Here is a 21,643-nt window from a genome sequence, read left to right as displayed (position 1 = left end):
AGTAGCCGGGAGATAGAATACGGCTCAGAACCAGGTACTGCTGTTTTCCAAGTGCATGGAGGTTGTTTTAAGTATAAATTACAAATTGATTTAAAATCTATTCTGAATCCATAGCAGCCTTGTGTCATTATACACAGTCTTAATAGTGGTCCCAGGGGCGATGCGGGAAAGTGGCCATCGAGGAGATGACATCAATGGGTCCTTACTTGGTTCCTTTTCCTCTGCTTGCCCGGCCCCCAAAACGCTTGTCTGGACTTTGCAAGGCAATATCAGGCACAGTCACTTTCCCTAACTGCTTCACTCTCACCTTAAACTACAATAATAAATGACTATGCGTTTCATTTAAAAAATGTGAAAACACCACCACAGCACTTACCAGCAACAGCTCACTACGTGGCTCCCCTGTTGGCTCCTCGTTGAGCGTGAACTCGGGACTGTGTACATTGAAGCAATAAAATAACCTGCTCCAGGCTCCGTCCAGAGGTGGTTTATGCAAAGCTGCCACCTCCACTCACTTGCTGTTTGTTACACAGCAGGAGGTGACATAGCTTTGACATGTTGGCCTGATTAATTGATACAGCGTTTTTCAAATAAGAACCCCATTAAATATGTTTTAGTTCTCCCTACACATTTTCAATGAAATTATAGATTTCCAAGGTTTACTTTCTTCAGCATCACTTTATCTTCAAAGACCCTCTTCACTTGAGTCAACTACATATTCTATATACTTTGTAGTCACTCATTTATGCAAATGGGTATTTGTCTGATTATCCAGGATATAACCTTTACTTAAGTGGAATGCTGAACTCCAGGCATGGGTGTTCTTAGTCTTCATCCCCCATTTTTAAACTTAAGGGAAATATTGTCACTGCTCTGCCTTCGAGGGAAAGATGGGCAGTGTGTTGCCATGGTGCAAAAACTGCTATCTTTGGTCACATGGGTACCATGTTACACCCATACCATGTCCACTCAGCTTACAGGGGTCTTACTACATCATCAGAATGTCATTGTTTGTCATGGTGCCCTGGTGTTCTCCTTTTTCTTTCTAAAGGTGAGAATGTGAAGGAAAGTGGAGAGAGATATAACCTGTGGAGAGAGGGAGGCTTATGTCTCTTTGGTGTGATGTGGCTGAGGAGGTGGAAGAGCAGATGACTGTACACGGTGCTTCCTGAGGGCAGTGGGAGTGGAAATGAGCCACAGCAGTACTAGGAATTCCTTCCAGAAGTCCTCGAGTGAGAACAGACTTTGAACTTTTCTGCATTTAATAGTCTAGTCACACACTATCTACTAATGAAAGTTAATGCTCACATCTAATAATAAAATAGATTTATATGTAAAACGTTTGATCTCCCTTAGTGAAGGAAGTGTATGTCCATCAAACTCTTTGCTTAGATCAATTCACATGTGAGCAGGCAGGAAGAAGAGAGAGTCAGAGGTGGGAGAGAAAAATGGTAGCAGAGGTCAAAAGTGATATAAAGGACTATAAGCTAATTCTTTTCTTCCTCTTATATTGCTATATGACACACTTAGATATAGCCTTCACTGCCTGAATTCAAATGTGTGCGTGTGGGGGGGATTTGTGGAACTTTCATTTTAGTTTGGTTTGTGCCTTGCACTGGTATAGATTTTTAAAATTAGTCTTCTACATAAATCATTAATAAAGTAAAATGTTATGCTAATTGGAGTGTATGGGGGAACCAAGCCATATTGGAACCAATTGCTGCTGTCCTTGTTATATTGCACTTTTTAAAAACGAAGCAAACACTAGATGGATGTCTGGAAGGAAGTAGTAGTACATCCCCCGCCTTTCCCCAGCCCCTGTTAGGTTTGGGAGAACACCAGTGTTTCGTGGGTAAAACGGCTCTAACTGCTCTGTCTGTGAGTTCCCTTTCCTTCTGGGGTGGGAGAAACTTTCAGCATCTGGAAAGGTTGCTTGAGGAACTGCAGAGCATGGTGGCTAAGGACACGTGCTTGAAAGTCAGACTCCTTGAATGCAAATCATGGCTTATTATGGCTCTGGGCTCACTCCCTGGCTGTCAGAAGGATCACACTTATTAAAACACTCAGACTTGGATCCGGCACATAGAAAATACTCCATAAATGGTTGCTGGTGGTAACATCTCACAAACAGAGTGAAGCAGATTGGTTACAGTTTTCTATGACTTTACTAAAGTAACAGGGTTCTGCTTGGTATAATGATTTTTAAATTCTGGATTTGGGTTTAAGGATTCAGAGTAGTAATATTTTTCTGATTGATAGTCTCACTTATATGTGAGGTCATTTTAGATTTTCCAAGAGCTCATTTTAAGTTCACTCAGATTCACTGAAATCATAAAAGCTAAAAAGAAAGGAGTAGACAGGAAGTAGAAATGCCTAGATCCTCAGTAAAAGTTGGGAAATAGAGCATACTGAATTTAAAAAGTGATGGAAGGGATAGTGGTGAGCAAAGAGCAACCTTGCTCAAACCGTTTTCCGCTGTCTGGGAGACCATCAAATGTGGAAAGTGAAGTGGGGGAAGAGCCAAGAAAACTATAAGCATCAACTGAAGGGTTTAAGTGCTGGGCTTGACCTCCAGAGCACTCAAACCTGCGGGAAGAGCTTACTCGTACTCTCCCTACCTCAATATTGGTGGCTCCATTCAAAAATGAGGTTTAATTTTTTTAAAGAAAAGGGAACTAGCATAAGGTCCTTGCTAGACTGAGAGAGAAAGAAGGAATGTAAGAAAAAAGCTAATAAAAAACGCAGATCAAATGGGAAGTTACCCAAGAAACAGAGGGAAGGTTCAGACAAAGTATAGTTCTTTATAACAAACAGTCCTTCACAATGTCAGAGCATTTACAAAACACACTCACATATCTCTCTGTCAAGGAAAAAACTGGGGGGAGATAGAGAAGAAAAAAGAAGGGATATGTGTTTAAAGATGATATAAGTCAACAGACAGAGATGAAAAGTGATCTCTCAGATCTTAGGGAAAATAGTAGACAAAAATCAAAAGATTACCGAGATTGAAACCATATTAGAAGAAACAAAAATAGAAAAATTATAACTGAAAACAACCAAGGAAATACAGTGATCAGACTAAAGGAAATCCCACAAAATGAAAAGAAAATATAAAATAGATATAAAATTATAAGAAAGTAAAATAATAGATAAAAGTATAATTATGGAAGATTACCAAAGAAGAGTCTATACATGCAAAATTTGTATTCTTGGAGAAAAAAGCAAATAGAAAAAGATTCATATGTAATATGAACACAGAACAATAATAGAATACAAATAATTCTAACAGAAGAAACTTTTCTTCAGAGAATTGAATTTAAAGATAGAAAGGGCACACACAATGTCTTGGGAAAATTGATACAGAATAATTAATACCAAAACATACCACAGTGAAGCTACTGAATCAAGGAAAAAGAAAATCACATGGGTCCTAGCCAATGTGGCTCAGTAGGTTTGGTGGCATCCCGTGCATGGAAAGATTGCTGGTTCGAACCCAGTCAGGCACATGCCTGGGTTGCAGGCTCGATCCCCAGTGGGGGGTGTGAAGATGCAGGAGGCAGGCAATTGGTGCTTTGCTCTTTCTTTGATGTTTCTCTCTCTCCCTCTCCCTTCCTGTCTCTCTAAAAATCAATAAAAATAAAGAAAAAAAGAAAATCGCATGGGCATCCAAGTAGAGAAAGAAAGTCATATTCAATATGGAAAAAATTTTAACCTGGTTTTAGACTTCACCGTAGCTATCTGTAATACCAGAAGACATTGAAAAAATGTCTCTAAGTATAGAGAGAAGGTGGGATTGAAGAATGTTTATACCCAGCCAAGTAGTCTTTCAAATGTACAGGCAAGTGGGCAGACTTTCTTAACAACCAAGGTTACAAGCAGACACGTATCCTTTTTAAAGGAGTAGTAGCTCAAAATTTCAGAGCCAATGTTGAGTGATAGAAAAATATAGTTAATAGTAGCCTGTGAACCCTCAATAAATGTTGGCCTTAAGATCTGATTTATAAAGCATGTGTTTTCTTGTGCGTTTGCCTTTCATTTGAGTCAGCTGACAGATGTAACTATCAGACTTAAGTCCAAGAAGAAAATGTGGGAAAAATCAAATATTGCATCAGTGGGAAATATCATGTTTCATTATTTGCTTTTCTTTTAGGTATAAATCACGAGATTAAAATATAAAAAATACACTTTGCCAAAAAGTGAAAAATTATATTCTAGCATGTTCACCATGGGCTTTTAGTAGGGAATGAAATGATTAGAACACATTTCTTTCTTAATTCAGTTCAGTAAAAAAAAAAAAAAAAAAAAGCTGGGAATTAAAGACTAGTAATTTTAAATCATCCTCAGTAAATCCATGGACTTGTCTAACTGAATTTAGTTATGCATATTTTCATAGTAATTCCTTCATTTCTAGATATGTCCACTGAATTATCATTTACAAGATATACTGCAAGTCAGCTTTAATATTCAGTTAAGTCATACACAGCACCAGGCAACAGATTTTTAAATTCTATCTCATCTCAGATTAGGAGGAAGAAAAAGAAAGAATGATAGCTAGCTAGCTAAAGACACCGAGACATACACACTCACATTCATGCTCATACTCATGGACCTCTTCATCCTGCTCCAGGCATGTCTCTTCCGCCTGCCCCACTTGTCTCTATCTTTAGCTCTGAGCGAGATGAGTGGGATGAGCCTTCAACCTCTCCCCTACCAGCCTGTGGCCATCAGTTGTTGAGCACAGAGCTGACTGTGTCTGGAGGGAGAGGGAAACCCATGAACTAGAGCCGCTCACAGTGACGAGGGCACTCTGGTCTCCCCACGGTGCGGAGACTTGGAGACAGTGGTATAGATTATCCTTCATTCATATCTTCATAACCATATGGATTCTGTCGAGCGCCCAGGTGCCTAGCCTTGTTGGGGACATGTCTTAAAGTAGTGACGGGCTGCAAATTGTCCTCCAATCACAGTGTGTTGTGATCATGGCCCACATCCTGGTCAAGAAAAGGTATGGGGTTAGCCCAGTGTGTGCATTGTGATGGAGAAGAGAGAGCAGGCATTGTACTTCTCCAACATGAAACACTGTGGCACCAAGGGTTTTAAAGAAACAAACTGCTGGTACAGGTACTGTCCCTCCCAGACCCACAAGGACAAGCTGGGTACCTTTTGAGTTTGTACTGTGCTTCCTCTTATTTTATTATCTGATTTTTAACCACGTGTAACAGACTTACCTTTGGATGAACAGGTATTATTCTGGGATTTGTTAAAGTCAAAACAATTGTTTCTGTGTATATAAATAAATAAGCTGTCTTTTTTTCCCCCACTTTAGATAACTTACATACGACAAGAATACGAAACAAAATTCAAAGGGTTGATGCCAGCTTCTCTAAGACAAGAACTTGAAGACACCATTTCCTCCCTGAAGTCACAGGTAATTACCAGAATCCTGCATTCCCGAGGGTGTAGGGGATTTATCCGGAAAAGACACTTGCACATAACGTCCATCCTGAAGTGAAGCCAGAAACCCATGTGATGCCACAGCATGGCCTGCACCCAGAAGGAATTATTGTTGTTTTTCATTTTCTTACTAGTTTAAGAACCCATTGTCTCAATAAGATTTTCTTAAAAGCTCCCTTGAAATTGAAAACTTATGGTCACTTTAATCATTCAGTCTACATTCCTCTACAGCCTCACCCTTTTAGTCTTGGTGCCAGGCCCAGAGTGCCATCGCTTAGCACATTGCTGACTCCTGGGTGTGTACATGTGGCGAGAAACAACACACAATGAAGTCAGAGTATTTTTATTCTGCTGTATTTTAATGCATTTTAAATTCAAGGCAGAATAACAAGGTATTCAAACAATTAGGTTAAATATTTCTTGCTGAAGTGCGTAGTTCTTGGTAATTTATAAAATAAAATATGAGCGATAATCTACTGAGCTTTTTAAAACTCTAACATGAGAAAGAGTTCACATATTCCCATTTCTAACACACTTAGAAATTTAAAACATATTTTTTCATACGTCAACTATGTTCCCTCTGTATTTCTAAGAATCTTTATATGGCTGAGATTGATTAAAACACTAGCCAGGACCCAGAATAGCCAAAAACCATTTTAGAAAATAAGAATAAATTTGGAGGATTCACATTTCCCAATTTCAAAACTTACTACAAAGCTATAATAATCAAGACAGTATGACATTGGTTAAAGAAGAAACATACAGAGCAATGGAGTAGAATTGAGAGTCCAGAAAAATGCCTACATTTGTGGTCAGTTTATTTTCAACAAGGGTTCCAAGACAGTTCAATGAGGAAAAGATAGAAAGAATGTTGCTGTTACAATTGGATAACCCACATGAAAAGGAATGAAGCTGAGGCCCTTATAAGTTATACACAACTTAACTCAGAATGGATCCAAGACCTAAACATACTGGTAAGAGCCCAAACTATAAAACTCTTAAAAGGAAACACTAAGAAAAAATCTCAGATAAAAAGGGAAATCTTTGTACCTTAAATAAGGTATTTTTTCAGCGATGAGACCAAAATTACAGCAGCAGGAGAAATAAATAGATGAATTGCACTTCATCGACATGTAAAACTTTGTACTTCAAAAGACACCATTCAGAAACTGAAAAGTCAAACCTTGGGTTTGCAAGTTACTTATCTAAGAAACTTTTTTTTTAAAGACCACATTTTTGTGGGGAAAGGCTCCATGAGGGAATGATGTCTTTGCTCTCTGTGCCGTGGATGGTGCCTGGCACATAGTAGGTGCTCAGTGAGTGTATTTTCAACAGAAATAGATGATGTAGTTTCATGGCACTCACATAGCTATTTATCATGTGCAAGACAAAATGTGGAGCAAATTTTAGCCGTTGCTTTTCTGTTCCCCTCAGTAAAAAGCCTCTTCTCTGAAAACAGAATGTCCGTTCTATCTATGCTGCTGGCCGGCTGCTGCTTCTGTGGCTGAGAGCTTTGGCTGTGCTCGCCCCTGCATGAAAACAGGTCCTCCCGGCGAGTGCTGTCACAGGAAGGGTTACCTCCTCTTTTTTAGGTGAAAAGCTCCCGGGAGTGTGGTCTTACCCATTAACCTTGTCAGAGAGCTTCCATAGGGTCAGCTAGGTAAGGCCTGGCACCTTCAGAAGAGTGTTTCTTAGAAAAAGGAAAGGAAGGAAGAAATCTGATACCCACCTGCAGGGCTTCTGTTTCATTCATATCATTTCAAACTGGATGTTGACCCAAAGAGAGAGAGAGAGAGAGAGAGCCGTTGCCCGGGCCTCAGCATTGGCAGCTGCGTGGGAGGCACGCCCGCAGAGCGAGCGCATTTAGTGGGAAGCACAGGTGCCTGTGTGTTTTGAAAATTGTTGGAATTCCGATTGCAAAGCACCATGGGGGAAGGGAAGCTGAAACGTGCGATCCTCGCATCTGTCAACATTATCATTGTCCTGTGGGTCATGTGAGCAATTGGATAAAATTAAGATGACGGTGATAATACAACTAAGGGAAACCGAGGGAGCGCTTGGCTATGGACCCACTTAGAGAGACTGTGCTTTCCTTGCGCGTGAGCACTTTCTCTGTTCTGCCAGCTGTACTCTCCTGCTTAACTATGTCTCCGAAGCAAGCGTTGCCATGGTTTCAGTTCAGACCAAAGAGATGAGAGTAAACAATTCCAAAATGATCAAATACCACTGGCTCTTGATTCCATCAAGCCATGGTACACGTTATCCCCAAACAGTTTCTGCTTGGTCCTAGAAGGTGCTCTTGAATTTATAATAGAAATTTATGCTTCAAAATAATCAAACCACGTTGTAAAGGTCTGACTTCAGAGAATATGCTGAGCCACCTAGGCTCCTCCATCCCCCACCGCCCCCGCTGTGAGCTCTGCACTAGGGAGGCAGTTCTGATAGTCGCTCCACCTCATCCTCCTGACCTTGGGAGGCGTCTGTCATTAACCCCATTTTGCAAATGAGGCATCAAGACTTTAAGTAACTTTCCTAGAGCCATAAAGGCCAAAGCAGGAATTGAACCCGAGTTGGCATAACTCCAGACAAAACCCAGACTCTTTCCACTACAAAATGCTGTCTTCAACCTCAGGGATCCCCAGGATGGGTTGAGGTTTCCAGAAGGCCGTAATTTTCTCTCCACTCACTCATTCACCCATTCACCAGCTGGGGAATACCAGCTCCACACCCAGCCCTGTGAAAGGAGCTGGGGGCCAGAGATGAGGAAATGTCATCCTCACCCTCCGAGAGCTCAAGGTCTCAGGGAGAGATATGCAAACAACCACAAGGCCTGCAAGCAGTGCTGATGAGTAGAGCACAGGAAGGCCGGGGAGGGGCCCCGAGGGTGCCAGGCTGGGGCAGGAGCAGTTGGGAGGCGTCGAAGAGTTCAGTGACGTTGGAACCACACAGTGGAGGGTGGATAGGAGATAGTTAGCCAACTATTCCAAAAAGAGGAACGGCCTGTGCCAACAGATACACAAGTGAGGGATGGTGGGAAGGAGTGAGGGGAGATGGAGCTGCAGAGAGAGGCCAGATCACAATGGCTCTGCGTAGGCATTTGAACTTGATTCTGTCACCTCTGGTGGGCTTTCAGTGGGGACGCGATGTGATCCTATGTAGAAACACAATGCAACACCAAGCAAATCCTCTGAGCTTCATCTGGGAACCACACTGTTTGCACATTATTGCTATTTAAGCCACATCAGCTCCTCTCATACAAGGCCTCTTCTCCAGGTTAACTTTCTGCAGAAGAGAGCGTCCATCCTTCAGGAAGAGCTGACCACCTACCAAGGCAGAAGGTATGGCTGTGATCAGAATGCCTGCTGATCGCTGATCGGTTAGCGTGGTTTGCACCTGTGAATCTCCTGTCTTGACAGTCAGGTCTTCATTAACATTCTTAAACATATCAATTTTGAAAAACAAAGGCTTATTTTTAGTAAACAGCCTGTCTTTGAGAAGTCACCACCTCTTGTAATCACAGTGCTTAGTCAGGACGATCAGAAGGAGATGAGAGAATCCACAGGCGTCTGCAAGCCCGGGCCTCACTTGGGTCGTCAGGACAAGAAGTTGTCTTGAAGCCCGGTTGCAGGATTAAGGAGGCAGTGTGATCCTTTTAAGATAGCGAGATGACGCAATTCTTAGTGGTAGGCCACATCTCCCAAGTCCTGTGTCCCGTGGGCGATTGGAGCTCTTACAGATGTTCTCAGACCAGAACAGATAAAAGAGGAGGGGCCGCTAACTGTGCGGGAGAGAGGGGGAGGGGGGAGATCAGTGATTCGGTGATGTCACCACACTCACAGCGACTCAGTGCCCCAGGTGTACTTCTCAGGGAGTCACGGGACCCTCTGTCAGAGGTTCCCAGAGACATGGTGACACAGACCACGTTTACCTGCTGATGTGGTCACACTGCCCCCTGCTCTGCAGGGAAGGACTGAGCCATTCTATAGCATTACATTAAAGTAAGACCCTGTGCATCATGAACTTCTCAAAAGGCGCTGTTGCTTGGTGTAGAGAGGAGTTGACTCCTCATGGGCACAGATGATGACACTTTGATATCAGATATTATTTTTAGCCTCCTTCCATCCAGCTCCTCTTTTTTTTTAATAAATATGTTTTTATTGATTTGGGGGAGAGAAGAAGGGGGAGGGAGGGAGGGAGTGAAGAAGAGAGATAGAGAGAGAAACATCATTTGGTGTCCCCCACACACGCCCCAACCAGGAACCAACCTGGGTGTGTGCCCTGACTGAGAATCACACCACCACCTTTTGTTTTTTGTTGTTGTTTTTGTTTTTTAACTATATTTTTATTTATTTCAGAGGAAGGGAGAAACATCAATGATGAGAGAAAATCATTGATTGGTTGCCTCCTGCACGCCCCCTACTGGGGATCGAGCCCACAACCCAGGCATGTGCCCTGGTTCACATGTCAATGCCCAGCCACTGAGCCACACCAGCCAGAACCTATCCAGGGCCCGTCCAGCTCCTCTTGAATGAAAACATGTTTTATAACTGACATGCCCCTTAGACCCAGAGCAGGTCCTAACTGAGATTTCGGATTTCCAGGTAACTGTGAGGATTCACCCGAGTAACAGAGCATAGATGGCTTCCGTGTCCAGGCTGTTCTGGGGACTGCTAGCAGGTTTGAAGATTTGGAGAGTGTGACGTAAACTGTGAGATCAGTGGCATTTTTTTAATACTTAAGTGTAATTAAGATCATAAAAACGTGCATCACTCATATACTACTAGGGTGGTTTCATTTGTGTCTGCCTAAGTTATTTTTTTAACACTCCTTTATCTTTTATCTTCATACTGTGTGTGTTTGAGTGTGTTCTGAGAACTGCTTATATTGGGAAAAGAAATGATTTCCTATCATTTGTCTGGTTAATGTTATCGCATAGAATTTTACCTGTTGCATATGATCAAAATCACGTTCTGTAGTATCATATCAAAATTTTTAACATGTTTACATGTTCGAATTCATAGTTTATTAAAGCACTGTTTTTGTACTTGTCAATTTTATTTCTACATTTTGTTGCATCTCGTTTGCTAAAACAAGTATGACATCTGCATGGTATTTTTCCCTAGAAAGTACTGACAATCTCCAATTATACTCTGGGGGGGAGGAGGGGGACCTTATGTTGTGGCAAGGATCACATCCATAAGCAGTGTGTTTATTTAGGTTAAAAAGCCCCTGGGTTGTCTGTCCAAGCATTTGTCATGTTGGTCTCTAAGCTGATCCAGGGGCAGAAGAGTGTAAGAATTTTAGGAGCAGCTATGGTTTTATTGTGACTTTCATGGTGGTGGTTTTCATTATGATATTAGTGGGAGCACGTGGGCAAGGACACCCAACACACTGGCAAGTGTTGGCACCATGACCTGCGATGGGTCCGATGGGTCCCGTTTTCACGGTGAGGTAATGTGGTCTTGCTCCCAGGGGTGGATGTTTCTGTCACTGCCCGAGGCCAGTGAGCTGCTCAGTGTGATTGGTTAGCCCTGATTTCCAGAGGAAATTGTGAACTGCAGTGGACGGATGCTCACTATGCTTTGGACTGCATTGTGGTGTGCACAGGGCCCTCTGAGGCACTAAACGTCTGGACCGTGGGCGGGGCTGTCATCGCCGGGGCTGCCATAAAGGACAAGGCCAGACTTTTATTTACACTTCTTCAAAATGCTTCTCTCTTTCCCACGCCCAGTTCTATTGTGTGCTGCCCAAGGATTAATTACCCTCTTTTGCACTGTAACTGAGACATGGAGACGATAAGGAAGCCACTTCCAAAGCCGGGGCCATGGTCCTAAACGCTGCCTCACGGCCAACAGTGGGAGGCCTGGCATTCTGGCACAAAGTCATGGGTGCCCGTCGGCTCTCTGCCTGGTCATGTTCACCCTGATTCCGCCTCCAGAAATGTGTTTCCACCCTTCAAAAGATGAGATTTTTCTTGCATATACAATAAATCATAGTCCAGCTTAAAAATTATCCAGGTGACAGCAAGATGATAGCAGATGCTGTTAAAACCGCCCGTCCAGTGAGGACCGTGATCTCAGACTAGGATTTAGTACTCGCAGGGAAAGATTACGGCCACGTGATTAATTTAACTGCTTCTCTACAGATTGTGAAAAGCGGGTTGAAGCTCACCAGCTTTCACTAGTATGGTTGTTAGCAGCGTGACGTGAAAAGCTTTGTGAATTGCATTGTGTGCTGGACTTGGAACTTCCACTCCAGAATATTTGTTTTCCATGAGTAAATATCAGTAGGTGTTTTGGAAGGTTGCCTGCTATTCTTTCTTTTCCTTATTTCAAGGGTTATGAAATTACAAACACTGGTGAACCTTTGGCATTCCCCAGATCCTGTTTCCTCGCCGAAGCGTGTCTTATACAGCTGGGAGTAGACTGCTGAAACTTTAGGTCAGCTTGATTGTATGTGATAGGAATATGGGGCTGACACTAATGTTTCTGTGAAGGTCCTCTGACAAAGGAAGAGAAAGGAAAATGACGCTTGGCATGTTTAAAATTCCTTACAGAATTGAGCACTGAATACATAAATGGCTACTGAAAGAGAAGGCAAGTGCTTAGGAATTAAATTATAAACACCATGCCTTATTATACAACCATCTAAGATTTCATCCTTTCTTTCATCTGCTGGGAGATCAGTTGTTCATCACAAGGACCTAATTTAGTTCCAATTGGCTGCTGCACCTGGGTCGTCCACCTGTGCTTTTTCCATCTCAACACTCGATTGTCAACAGGTAGTGGTTGGTACGGCCTTGGCAGCAAGCTGAGCAGAAGGAGAGCGGTGGGGTCACAGTGGTCTCGGTGTGTGCTCCTGTCCAGCTGCGGGATGGGGCATGGGAAGGGTTACCATGACGTTAGCTGTCAATCACCTATGTGTCTGTTGGAGTCTGCCATTCCTGCGTCACCAAGCAGGGAGCCCCTGCAGGGCTCTGACCTCCACACACAACAGTCAGTTCTTCAGTGGGCAGCCCTCCGGGGCACAGTGGGGGAAAGAAGAACTGAGGGGAGTTGGGGAGAGGCTGGACAGGCTTGCTTCGGAGTTTGTACAAAAGAATTGAGTTGTGACGCAAAGTCAACAGCTCAGATTCAAACATGATCCTGTAAAGTCACATATTAATAGTGATTTTTTCAGAAAAGGCATATGCTTATAGTGGTGGGCAGCCTCATTAAGGGAACCTGCAGAGAAAGTGCAGAAGAAGAGCTGAGTTTGAATGAACAATTAACAGCCCTCTGATTGAAGTGCATCGCCATCCTCGAAGGTCTTTCTCTGAGTAGAAAGGAAAGGTAAAACATCAAAACTGGGGGGAGAAAAGTTTCAGAACACAAGGTCATTTTAACTCATGGTTTCCTTTCAAGAACTGTCTCTTCTCAGTTTTCATATTCTGTTCAGAAAGGTCGTCTCTTTTAAGCCTTGTCATTACAGACAGTTTGTTCTTTAAAGTGGATTATCAAAGGGTGTAGAAATTGCAAGTTACTGAAACTAAAATGCGTGATCAATTTTAAGTCTGCTAACTAAAGCTTCCTTAAAACGGGGTGTCTTATGTCCTGGCAGCCCCTTTGATAAAACCAGAGAGAGGCACATGGTTGGTCAGTTCAAAGTGGGCAAAGAAGATAATTAGATAAAACTTCTTTTCAACTATTGAAGTGGCTCTTGGATGTGGAGACTTGATTAAGAAGCTGTGGCGTAGGCTGGAATGGTTTTTGAAAAGTAAAAATTTTGATCCCAGATTTTGACCTGTATTAACATTCTTCACTGTATTGTTTTAAGAACAGAATCAAACTTCTGCTCATACTATGTACCTCTCACATGGAGGAAGAGAAACGGCACTTGTCACGTAAGACTGGAGGGGTTTTAAAATCTGGGTCCCTCATCGATATCTAGATCAGTTGAAAATTCCATCTTCAGACATTTCCGTTTTAAGCCAGGATTTTTTTTAACACTGAAGGCCCAAGATGTTGCTGTAGACCAAGCATGTCAAACTTGCGGCCCGCCAGCCACGAGTCTGACATGCTTGCATAGATGCTGCTGCTTTTAGAACAGAGCGTAGCCTGAACATCAGGCTAATAAATGTGCTTCTAACCTCTCTGGGAGTCTCCCATTCAAGAGAGGTCTCAGGGAGCACAGCTCGCTGGACACAGACCTGGTGGAGCAGAAAGAGAGGGCTCTCTGGTGAGCAGCCTGACACGGGCAGTTAGCTAATGTGCGGCGGCGTGAGTGGCACCGTTCTGTCCCGACTCCTCACTTCAGCGGGAAGGAAGGAGTTCGCAGGTGGAGGCCACCGATTAACTTTGTTTCCTTGGGCGATTTTCTTCACCAATCTGGACCTCACTTCTCTAACCTATAACATACAGGGTTACCATTAGATCGCTATCTCCCAGACCGGTGGTTGGCAAACTGCGGCTCACGAGCCACATGTGGCTCTTTGGCCCCTCGACTGTGGCTCTTCCACAAAATACCACATGCGGGCGCACACATTGGCTCGCAAGCCGCAGTTTGCCGACCACTGCCCCAGACTCTACGCTTTACCCCTTTCATACCCTGTTTCTCGAACTAGTTTTCCATCAGCCCCGTCCTGTATGATTCGTCTCACATTTAGGAAGGATGGCACGCTGTATCCCCTCTTGAAGAAGATCTATGTCTCTCAGTCATTCATTTAAGAGGTAGTGATTGGTTGCCTATGTGTTACACGGCACATTAACCACCTCCAATTTAGTGGCTTAAAACAATCATTACCATCTCTCTCGGTGCTGAGATTGACCAGGCTCAGCCAGGCCGTTCTCACTGGGTGTCAAGCCACTGCAGCCAGATGTTGGCAGGGGCAACAGTCACAGGAGGCTCCCTCACAGGGTGGCTGCCGGGAGACCCTCAAGAGCCCACACGTGGCAGCCACCAGCCACAGAAGGCCTGGGCCTGGCGAAGGCACAGCCTCACTCCTGCTGCATTCTGTCAGAGACAGAGCCCGCCGGCGTCAGGGGTGAGGACACGGGCCCGGCAGTGTCACAGGATCTGGGGCCATCTCGAAGCTGCCACACCCTGTAGGAAAGAAACCTGCCTTTCTTGCACCTGGAATCTGTCCTAAAACTATTTGGTCCATGGAATCATTTTTCTGGTGTCCACGTATTTTATGATACAGGTTTCTTCAAAATATTCATTCGAGAAGCCAAAATCTAGGTGATGGCTAGAAAGTGTCTTCCTCTGCAAAACGCTGCGAATCTGTGTTTAGTTCTGCAATCGCGGGTTGAATGATGGACTTGGAAACACTGCTTGGGAAGCCCGAGGTGGGAGTTTCAACAAGGCCATGGCTTCCTCTGATTCCTTCCAAAGATGGTAGTAACCTCAGTTGTCTGTTCCTTTCAGCTCCTCTCTGTGCGGGGCTCGGTACGCATTGCTTACCGTAATTATCACCACAAGTGTATCGTCACAAGGTCCACCGGAGCCCACGCCCTGTGCTTAGCAGGTGGAAGGACCTGAACTTGATGAGCCTGGGAGGGAAAACCTCCTGAACCACAGGACACTTAACAACTACTCAGCCAAGGAGAGCATCACCATTGGATGAACAATGCATCAGCCTCCCGGTTGCCTGTTAGCTTTCCTCCTGGGGCTGTTGCCGCTTAACCCAGCTCCGGGCCCTCACCATTCTCACTATGCACCTGGGTAGGGAGTGTGGCTGAGGAGAGGAAGCCTGGGCCACCGCTTTGCCCTCTAACTCTCCATTCTCACAGTCAACCCAGCTTGGTGATCAGCGTGTGTTTTGAAAGCATCCAATCGGTTGGTTTGCCTGGAGTGCAGCTCTGTGAGCCACAGAGCCTGGCAGTCAAAGGGTGAAAGGCAGATGGAAAGACTGCGTTTCCTTAGGAGGAGGAAATATTCTCAGTGTGGGAGACAGTCCTGAGAAGCTGGTACTTTTTGCAGAAGTATCTTGACATCAACTGAGATTTCTCAGAAGCGAGATGGCATTACCCAGCCTCGCCGCTGCGGGCTGACCGAGCTGTCATTTCCCTGACACCCGCCCCCTTGTTGCTCTTCAACTTCGGTATAAACTCAGTTCCAGTCCGGTTCCCCTTGAACACTTAGGTTTTCCCCAGCTACTGCAGTGTCACAATCCTGTGTGAAATCCTTCTCAGAACCGATCGCTTGGCCCGCGACACATCATTGTGTTTGTAATGAAAATATTTACCCAAGCCGGGCGCAGCGGTTCCTGGGCGGATTGCCTCACCGCGTCTGCAGCTGCTCCCGCAGTTAAGGATCAGCCCAGAGTGATCCCTCTTGCAACCTGAGGGAACCTCTCTCTGACTGAGTTCCCACTTGCCTTATCTGATTTTCTCCTTCTGCATTTTTATTGATGCATTTGGGCATGTCAATTTGGAAGCTGCTAGAATACTAAATCAGTGGATTAAAGGAAGTTTTTTTTCTTTTGAAGTCCTTTCTACAATTTTTTTGGAGGGGGGGTGTGTGCATGTGTGTGCACATGTGTGTAATTTTTTAATAAGCTAATTAAGATAGCAAACTTAAGCAGACCTCCCACCGCTGGCCCCTACTATTAGGTGCTTTGCCTAAAACCACGTCATGCTCACCCCCTCTGCCTTTTCATGGGTAGAGGAGAAAAAGTAATTGGCGCATATCCATCTCACACTGTAATTATTGTTCTCTCTGTGATATAACCTCTAACACATGAGGAGCGTTTTCACTTCGAGCAAACTGTAGATTGAATTCAGTTCTTCAAAAGTTGGATAAATCTGCTCCAACGTTAAGTGCCCCGCAGACCTTGCAGAGTGCCTCATGCGAGCCTGGGACTGTGAGACGCACGGAGACCTGCTCCCTGCCTGTGAAGAGCTTGTGATCCGTGAGGGGAAATAAGATATGGAGAGAAGAGGAAGAAGAAAACCATAACACAAGAGAGAACAGGACGTATATGGCAGAAATGCCAAATATTATGGGAATTCCAAGGAAGCAATAACATTTTGAAATCAATTCTCATAGGAGGAGGTGACTCAAACTTGACATTGGGATAGAGTAGGATTTCCATAGGGAGACATGGGGGAAGGGCATGCCATCCGGATGGCAGGTGCTGGGGGGAAGGTGGGGTGAGAGAAGACTTAAGAGATGGGCTGGACTCAGGTTACAGAGGTCAGTTCACACTGACCAGGGCAGCCCGGGGCCAGGTCTCACTGTGGTTAAGGGCTTTGGGGTCAGAGGGATCTGGACTTGGGCCAGTTGCTTAGCTTGTCTGAGTCTCAGTTTCCTTATCTTAGAAAACGGAGGAAAGGGTAGAACAAGGTTGTGAAGATTGAATGAGATAATGCGTTCACAAGTCTAACATGCAATAGCATTCGATACTGTGAAGGCTGTTTTTATCTCCTGACAGTCGTCAATAATTTCATGAGATAAGTGTTAGACTTGGGGAAACTGAAGCAAAGAGAAGTGTGGACATTGCCCAAAGCCATGATTCTCACACATGGTGAAAGCAGACGTTGGAACGGGTGTCTGTCTCACTCACGCACTGTTGCTCCTTTTACCACATCGTGCGGCCTCTGTGGGTGGGTGAGGAGCGGCTCGGACTTTACAAGCAGCAGGGAGCAATGGGAGGGTTTTGAGCAGGGGAGTGATACTATCAGAAATTGCTACAGAGCATTTGCCTAGCAACCCCGCGAGCAAGACCGTTGGGAGGAGATAAGAGCTGGAGGCAGAGGGAACGTTGGGAAATGTGTGCAGGAGTCTAATAAGATGGGCCCCATCCCGTGGAAGGAGCATCTGTCTGTCTGTGGATGGAAAGTAGGTCAGAGGTTCAGGAGCTACCGTGGCACTTGAATGAATGAGATGACTGTGCAAGGGAAAGAAACAAATGTGAGGCCAAGGTTTCTAGCCTAAAAAGATGCAGGGGAGAGATTTGAGCCGGGTGTGTGTGGGGTGAGGGGCAGGGGGCGGGGTGGCAGTGAAGAATGATGAGTTTGGGTTTAGACATGACCTGAGCTTCATCGGGGAACTGGAAGCCCAGGTCGGGGCCCAGAGATTCATCCATCGTGAGCATTGGGTGAGAGGTGATGTGGAGACAGCTGCTGGTTTCACCAAAAAGCAGGGAGGTTGAAGGGAAAACTGGAAATGAGAGGACGAGGAATAGGAGGGAGCCAGGAGGGATTCGCCATCTGGGAGGCTAAGAAAAGACTTCATTAGGAGTTTATAAAAAAGAAGCAGGGTAAGGGGAGCGCTGGTTGTAGGCTGAGATGCAGGGTGCTTCTAGTATGGCTAGGAAGATCCTTGAATTTGCCCTTGAGGAGGAAGCCAGGGGATGCAATGAATTAGAGGCAAAGATCTGAATTCCTTGAGGCTCCAAACAGGAGGGTGTGGCACCCCAGACACCTGCAGTCCTGAGAGGAGAGGGGAGAGAAGGTTTCCTCCCTCAGTTCTCCGGGTCAGTTTGCACTTGGCAGTGGTTCCACCAGACGGTAACCGCAGGAAAGCACCAGAGCTTGTACAGACGGCCGTGCGAGCAGGTCTCCGGCATTATTCTGGAAGTTTAGGGAAATGTTTTTGAACGTTCAGCTCTTGTCTCATCTATAGTTAGCACCCATCTGTAAATTTTGCAGAGTTGCTAAATGAAATTAACCATTTTGCAAACTTGCCCTCTGGATAAAACATAATAAAATGGATTGTTCTTAAGGGACATGTTTCTGCATTAAAGTAGTTTTGTTTCTGATTCTTACTGATATGGAATTATCATTCGTTTGCAGCATTTTTATTTTTACAACAAAAAGTCAACTTGAATTTGATATTTAGGTAGAGCTTAACCATGAGTTAGTAGTCTACGTACTTGAGTACAAACTTACACTTTTTTTAAAAATATATTCCATTGATCTTCTACAGAGAGGAAGGGAGAGGGACAGAGAGTCAGGAACATCGATGAGAAAGAAACATCGATCAGCTGCCTCCCGCACACCCTCCACTGGGAATGCGCCCGCAACCAAGGTACATGCCCCGACTGGAATCGAACCTGGGACCCTTGAGTCCGCAGGCCAACGCTCTATCCACTGAGCCAAACCAGTCAGGGCCAAATTTACACTTTTTAATGTCCCTTTCTCCTGGCCCCCATAAAAACAATAGTTAAGAACACCAGGCACATGATGGGAATACATTTGGGGTAAGAAGAGTGCATTGAAAACGGAGTAAGAGAAGGGCAGTGTGAGGGCTTCAGACTTCAGCACAAGGAGATGAAGCAACTCTTTTAAAAGGGAATTAGTTCTTAAAATTCTGTAAATATAGGTAAGACTTTCTTACTACATTAAAGCATTTGATATCCTGAATTTTTAAACAAATGTAAATGTTTACCGCAGTGCTAGAAGCTATGTCTTCCTTTCCTTTTTATTTAAAGTTTGGTATCCATTTTTCTTTCATGCCAACACTGGAAGTTATTAATAGGGACTTAGAAAGAAAATCAGACCAGACATTATAATTCTGTCAAAATAGTTTAGATTGTGGGCTAATGTTACAGGGAGGGGGAAAATGGCTTTTTTCTAAGAAAAATTGAGACCAGGGCATTTGGCCACTTTATAATCTCTAGCGGGGGCATTGGCACTTTAGGTTTGCTGACTGCCCCCCAAAGAAGTGACAAAGGGAACCCAAGTCAGCCCAGTGCCTGGTACCCTTGAGCTTTTAGCAGATTCAGTCAACTCAGGCTGGCCAGGCCCCAGCTGCCCCCTGACCTCCAACTGGGTATGTCTAGAGATGACTGTGTGCCCCCACTAATCTAGCTCCAGATTTCATTTTCATAATAGTATATACCCCTCCCCGCAAAAAAAAAGAAAGAAAAAAAGAAATTGGGACATAGTCACAACTTTATTTGATCTTATTTTTTATTTTGTTGATATTTTAGAGAGAGGAAGGGAGAGAGAGAAATATTGATGTGAAAAAGAAACATCTACCGGCTACCTCCTGCATGTGCCCCAACCTGCCACCTGGGTGTGTGCCCTGGTCCCAAATCGAACTGCAACCCTTCAGTGCACAGGACGGCGCTCTACCCAACTGAACCACACCGGCCAGGGTCCCGCCACAACTTGAAAGCATGACCGTGTTAGCTTGTCCACTGCACAGATCAGCACTGGCTCGGGACTGGGGCTGCTGGTGTGCCAGAGGGGTGCCTCTTGTCTGCGCAGCAGCTGAGAGCAGCCTGAGGAATGGCAACGGGCCGTTATGAGCCTGATGTTAGAACACCTTCCACTCGACTGTGGGGTAGGATGTGCTTCTCAAAACCAGGCCCTGCGGGAGCAAATGGAGAGCATCCCAATAATATTGTTGAGAAGTCTTGGGTTTTGTCACTAAAAATGTGACTAAAATTGGGAGTAGCACTTTATCTGAAAGGAGTCTTATTTCAGATTAGCTTCACTGTAACACCATCTAAATAATTCCATTTTTTATATTTAGATTTACGCTATAGTTCCTACTTGGCCATGGTGATTTTGTCTGTGATTATGACCCTATGGGTGGTTGAGTTTTCATTATGCTTTCTGACCAAAGAGAAGAGAAAGTATAATTCTCCTGTGTCTTTAGACGAGTATAGTTCGCAATACTTTGAGGCAAGAGCTTGTATTGATAGACAAATCCAGTGCTGACACTTGACCTCCAGGCTAGCCTGTTAAACGCTGTATGCCTTAGGCTCACCATCCAGTGACAAGAGCTAATGACTGTGGAATTGTCAAATTGGCGATGTGTTTAAGATCTAGACGGTCACCATGTAGAAATCACTTAGGCCATCTTCAAAGGGAATCGCCACCTGCCGCTGCTCTAGACAGCCCTTTACATTCAGCAGCCCGTCTTGGTATCCATTCCTACTTTAAGGTCTTCTCTTAACCTGAGTGAGACCATGACTCACCCCCCAAACAGGTATTCACTATGGCCTCAATTAGTTGCATATGCAATCTATCGTTCAAGGTCAAAGTTAGTAGTGACTCATCTGACTCTATCTGCAGCTTAGAAAACAATTTTTGCAACACTTCGTTTTAAAAAATCATCAAGAATTAAAATGCTTTCATGCTTCACTTTAAGCAAAGCAAATGTGGTGTGTGGATTCTTGAATCAACAAAAGAATAATGTTTGTAAAATAAAAGGAAGAGATCTTATTTGATTGTAAGCACAATTTCAAAGGACAGAAGAAATACTTGAAGCATGGATAGAGTCAGTTCCTCGGTATAAGAGAATGTGATAAGCTCATTTGTAAAGGAGAAAAAAATGTAATGGCACATAGAAACCTCAGCAGATGCAGTGAACCCTGCTAGGGCTGCAGAGTCAGCGGTCATTTCGTCAGAAGATCCACTTCTCTCCTAAACACATGAGAACAGCAAGACATTTGCAGCACCACCAAACACGATGGCATCACTTCCAGAGATGACCTTGTTGGTTGGATGTCAGAGTACAGGAGGAAGCATGAAGAACCTATCTGGAAGCATCAAAGAATTCTACAGGAAAGTTCATAAGAGGGACGATGGCATCCTCTCTCCCCCAGCAGTTACCACCCAGTGGATTCCTACAGCATCCGTGCACGTTACAGCCACAGGAACTATTCTCTAGAGGTGCCCCTCAGTGTGCACACAGTTCCAAGGCCCTTGGAGCAGTGAACAGAGGTCCTTTTCTGTGTAATGCCATCGGTCTCACATTTTAAGAAAACCCATCCCACCCAGTCCATGAAGAAAAGCTTTCACAAAGGAACATTGGTGACCTGCTGTTCAATTTGATTAAGTGATTTTTCTGAAATCAAAGATCATCTACCAAGTGGTCAGAGTAGGTCTAGGACCCAAATTTTTTACTTCAAAACCCAGGCTCTTCCCCTGTTGCTGATTCTCTCCCATCCCCCCGATAACATGTTAGACACAGTAATGTAACTTCCTGGCTATGAGCCAGGCTTTTTGTTACAATGCTCCCCCTTGGGCCAATGTCCACTTACTAGTTTCTTCAGTACTTTATGTGTCTTAAAATCTAGAAAGGCTAAAAGGTCCAGCCCTTAGTGGCCCTGGGAACAGTGTCTGTTTGGAAATACGCTATAGGCATCCAAGCTTAATTTCATAAACCATCTGATAAGATGTTTTACAGGAGAACAGCACTTGCCAGAGCCCCAGAGAGTGGCATGTGCAAAAGCCTGCTCTTGGGAAAGAGG

The 21,643-nt window shown here is 44.4% G+C and overlaps 1 protein-coding gene across 1 annotated transcript in view; it reads left to right on the top strand.

Moving 5' to 3' along the window:
- The window catches only part of CEP112 (centrosomal protein 112kDa), a 353,141-nt gene that overhangs the window by 298,606 nt on the left and 32,892 nt on the right, over positions 1 to 21,643 (top strand). The window contains exons 25-26 of the mRNA XM_015572412.1: positions 5,327 to 5,428; positions 8,728 to 8,792. Coding sequence (XP_015427898.1) covers positions 5,327 to 5,428; positions 8,728 to 8,792 — 167 coding nt within the window. The remainder of the gene's footprint in view (positions 1 to 5,326; positions 5,429 to 8,727; positions 8,793 to 21,643) is intronic.

This window comes from Myotis davidii, unplaced genomic scaffold, assembly GCF_000327345.1.
Source record: "Myotis davidii unplaced genomic scaffold, ASM32734v1 scaffold69, whole genome shotgun sequence".
Classification (NCBI taxonomy): Eukaryota; Metazoa; Chordata; class Mammalia; order Chiroptera; family Vespertilionidae; genus Myotis; species Myotis davidii.
This window is presented reverse-complemented; position numbering and strand designations above follow the sequence as displayed.